This window comes from Echinops telfairi, unplaced genomic scaffold, assembly GCF_000313985.2.
Source record: "Echinops telfairi isolate 266 unplaced genomic scaffold, ASM31398v2 ScPeMD7_2010;HRSCAF=2546, whole genome shotgun sequence".
Taxonomy (NCBI): Eukaryota; Metazoa; Chordata; class Mammalia; order Afrosoricida; family Tenrecidae; genus Echinops; species Echinops telfairi.
The window spans coordinates 21,547,475-21,550,820 of record NW_022105908.1 but is presented as its reverse complement, the minus strand read 5'-3'; the positions used below and the strand labels follow the sequence as shown (position 1 = coordinate 21,550,820).

At 65.9% G+C, this 3,346-nt stretch overlaps 1 protein-coding gene across 5 annotated transcripts in view; it reads right to left on the bottom strand.

Moving 5' to 3' along the window:
- MINK1 (misshapen like kinase 1) overlaps positions 1-3,346 on the bottom strand; it is a 60,225-nt gene that overhangs the window by 3,714 nt on the left and 53,165 nt on the right. The window contains exons 14-23 of one of the 5 annotated variants that reach the window (XM_045293499.1): positions 2,857-3,078; positions 2,548-2,721; positions 2,036-2,296; positions 1,664-1,749; positions 1,406-1,516; positions 1,159-1,271; positions 890-978; positions 704-727; positions 424-587; positions 33-135 (exon numbers count right to left, since the gene is read on the bottom strand). In XM_045293499.1, coding sequence (XP_045149434.1) covers positions 33-135; positions 424-587; positions 704-727; positions 890-978; positions 1,159-1,271; positions 1,406-1,516; positions 1,664-1,749; positions 2,036-2,296; positions 2,548-2,721; positions 2,857-3,078 — 1,347 coding nt within the window. Of the gene's footprint in view, positions 1-32; positions 139-423; positions 588-703; positions 728-889; positions 979-1,158; positions 1,272-1,405; positions 1,517-1,663; positions 1,750-2,035; positions 2,297-2,547; positions 2,722-2,856; positions 3,079-3,346 lie in introns of all 5 variants that reach the window. The other 4 variants (XM_045293498.1, XM_030886480.2, XM_030886482.2 and 1 more) reach the window with 4 other exon arrangements.

Here is a 3,346-nt window from a genome sequence, read left to right as displayed (position 1 = left end):
AGGCACTGGAGGAGAGCGGGGAGGGCACTCACACGCTGGACCACCATGGTCCCTCCCCCGAATGGGGTCTGGGTCCCAGAGAGCTCCTCAACATCATGGACCACCATGGTACTGACGCTGTCTGTGTCCCCGTCGCTGCTGGGGGGTAGAGGAGGGTCAGACTGGCCACTCAAGAACCATAGGCCACGGGCGACTTGTGTGTTGTCGCTGCTCAGCCCACATGGAGGGTACCTCGGGCCCCTGCAGCTGCCTGTGCTGGGCACTTAAGGAAGGTTGGCTGCTCGGACACACCTGAGGAGGGAGGAGGGTCTGGCAAGCCAGCCAGGCCAGGGTTCCCCGCTCTCCCACTCTCCAGCAGGAGATGGCTCCCTCAGACTGCCCCCACCCCACGTGCCAGCATCCCTCTGTGGTACTGACACATACCGGGCCCCGGGGGTGTCCCTGCTCCCCTCGGAGGGCTCGCCATCGCCCTCTTCCTCCTCGTCCTCACTGCTGTCCACCTCCTCACTGGACGACGAGTAGTCCATGGCCTTCTTGGGGGGCCGGGGGAACTCGTCCAGGGTCCGCTCTTTCAGCAGCACAAAGTCCTGTGCAGGACACAAGACGGGGAGAGGGCTCTGGGCACAGGGCCGCAGGACCCGGTGAGCAGCAGCTAGGGCAGGTGGACAGGAGAGGCCCCTGCAAGCAGGACCCCAGCACTAACCTCGCCAATAGCTCGTTTATAGCTCTGGGAGAGGCGGCGGGGGAGAGACAGGAGAGAAGTTAGTACTCATGAGAAGCGCTCGCCCCACTCCCCAAGCCCTTTCTCCCCCAGGTTAATATGTGCACACCCCACCCACCCCTGCCAAACCCCAGTTCCATTCTGCCCGAGCCCAGAGCAGGGACTTACTGCGGGTCGGCCGGGTCGGGAGCGGTGGTCATCGGGCTTGGCTTTGCTCCCAGGGGAGAGCACCGGGGAGGTGTCCAGTTTGGAGGCGGCTGGGGGAGAAGAGGGGAGAGGAGGGGTCACCGACACAGAGGGGAGGGAGGGCCTCGGGTCACCCTTGTCTGGCCCTGTGGTCCTGAGTTCAAGCAGGTGCGTGCCGTGTGCCCTCCCGGGTCCCCATCACTCCCCAGAGTCTCGGTCGAGAATGCCCAGGCCCTACGGGGCTCACTCACCCCCCACACGGTTCCGCTCCAGGGAGCCGGCCTGGGGGAGGTGGCTGTGCGAAGCAGGGAGGATGCTGTCCAAGCGCTCCCAGCCAGGGTCGCTCCTCCTGAGGTCGGGGTTACTGTGGGGGGCAGACTCGGGGTCAGGGGGGCCAGGGCTTCAGCCCAAGAGCTGAGCTGCACGCAGAGGGAACCATCACCAGGAAAAGCAGGTGGCAGAGTGAGGAGCGGAGAGGGCGTGGAACAACTCCATTACCTACAGGCGCTGGGCGGGCCAGGGGGCTGAACAGGGGGCCCTGGAGGCTGGGGGCCCCCCCGCTCGGCCCGCCTTTGCAGGTGGATTTGCCAGGCGGAGTTGCTGCGTGGTCTGTGGAGGGAGCACAGGGGGCCAGGCGGGGCAGGGAGGGGCTGAAGGGGCTGGGTTGGGGCATCCCACCCCTAAGTGGGTGACCTGGTGAGCTCCCCCACACCCTCACACTCCCTAGGCTACCACTCAACGGCATCCTGGAGTTACCTGGCTCTGATGGCCTGTGCTGGCCGGGGCGCCCCGGCCCCACTGGTGTTAAGGGCAGTGGCGATGGAGGAGGTCCGCTGAGGCACCTGAGGGGGCAGGCGAAGGCAGGTCAGTAGGACTGCCCTGACCACACAGGCTACCTCCCTCCCTGCACCTAGTCTGATATGCTTCCTGTGCCTGGGAAGTTGGGGTCCTCACCCAGGGGCTCAGACACCTGGGCATGTCCCAGCATGACATACCCCTTGACCAGAGGCAGGGCAGGGTGGGGCATTCTTTTTCTCTCTCTGCACCCCCACCCCATCTCTACCTTACCTGCCCTCCTTTTCTGCCACCTTTCCCCCCCTGCTATTTCCCGGGCTTTGCCTGCCTTACCTTGGGTGGGGCCTCATTATCTGGCTGGACCCAGGCTGGGGGGTTGGGGCTAGGGCCAGGCCCTTCGGAGGTGGGGTCTGAGTTCTGGCGGATGACAGCCCCTCGGGCACTAGGCGTGGCGGGGGGTGCGGGGACAGCAGGGTCTGGGCCGGGGGAGGTGGGGAAGGCAGCCAGGTTTCGGGTGGGCTGGTCCTGCAAGGACTGGGACCGGGGCACAGGCGCTGCGTACGGCTTCAGCGGGACCCGGTGGGCCACCAGGCTCTGCAGGGAGAGACCGGGGAGGTCGGGCAGCCTACTCTACGGCACACTCACTCCCAGAGTCGGGGTCTGGGCTGGCGAGGAAGAAGCAAGGGAGTAATGCCTCTGGCTTCCGATCACCTGGGCAGGGGCAAGGGCTCCGAGAGGACTACACAGGGGCAGCAGCGGCAGGGTCCGTCTCGGCCGGGGTGTCCGAGGCTCGAGATCCCTGGCTAAGCGCTGTGCCCTGGCAGTGGGACAGCAAGAGGACTCACCTTGTGAGGTCCCTCCTGAGGCTCCACTGGCCTCTGCATAGGAGGGGTTTGCGAAAGGGGCCCTGGGGGCCCTGGAGGGGCCTGGGGGGCGGGCGGCTCGGGGCCTGTGCTGCTCGGCTTAGTCTTGGCCAGGGGAGAGTTCTGCTGCTTATTCATCCTCGTTCTCTCTTCCACCTGCGGTGATGCGACAGGCCGTCACGCAGGGGCACCTCTGGCCACCCTGCTCTCACAACTGAGGTCAGCACTGGCCCGACTGCCTGACCCACAACCCTGCCTGGGATGCCTGGTGTCTTGGGAGGCCGTGAGTACCTCTCGGGCCCAGGCTGGTTTGTCCGCAGGATTGATGCCCCGACCGTAATGGTACAGGGGCTTCCTGTCCCCGGGCAGGATCTGCTGCTGCTGCTGCTGTTTCTGAAGCTGCTGCTGCTGCTGCTGCTGCTGCAGGGACTTGAGGTAGGCATGTTCCTGCTGCAGCTGCCGCTGGAGCCGTTCCGACTGCCGCTGCTCCTCCAGCTGCTTGCGCTTGTATTCCTGGGGCCAAGGGTAGGCAGAGCGGGCTCAGCAGGGAGTGGCCTGGAAGTCAGAGCAGGCAGCCCTTTCTTTCCTCCAACTGCCTGGCCGAGGTGCTTGCCCAGCGCCTGGGCGAGCCCCTCCCGGGCAGGCCCACCCCTCCAGCAGAGGCGCCCTGGAGAGCATCTTCCCGCGGAGGCAGAGGGCCCGTTACCAGCAGCAGAGCCTGTTCCTGGAGCAGCTGTTGCTGAAGGATCTCGAGCTGTCGCTGCTCCTCCTCTAGCCTGTG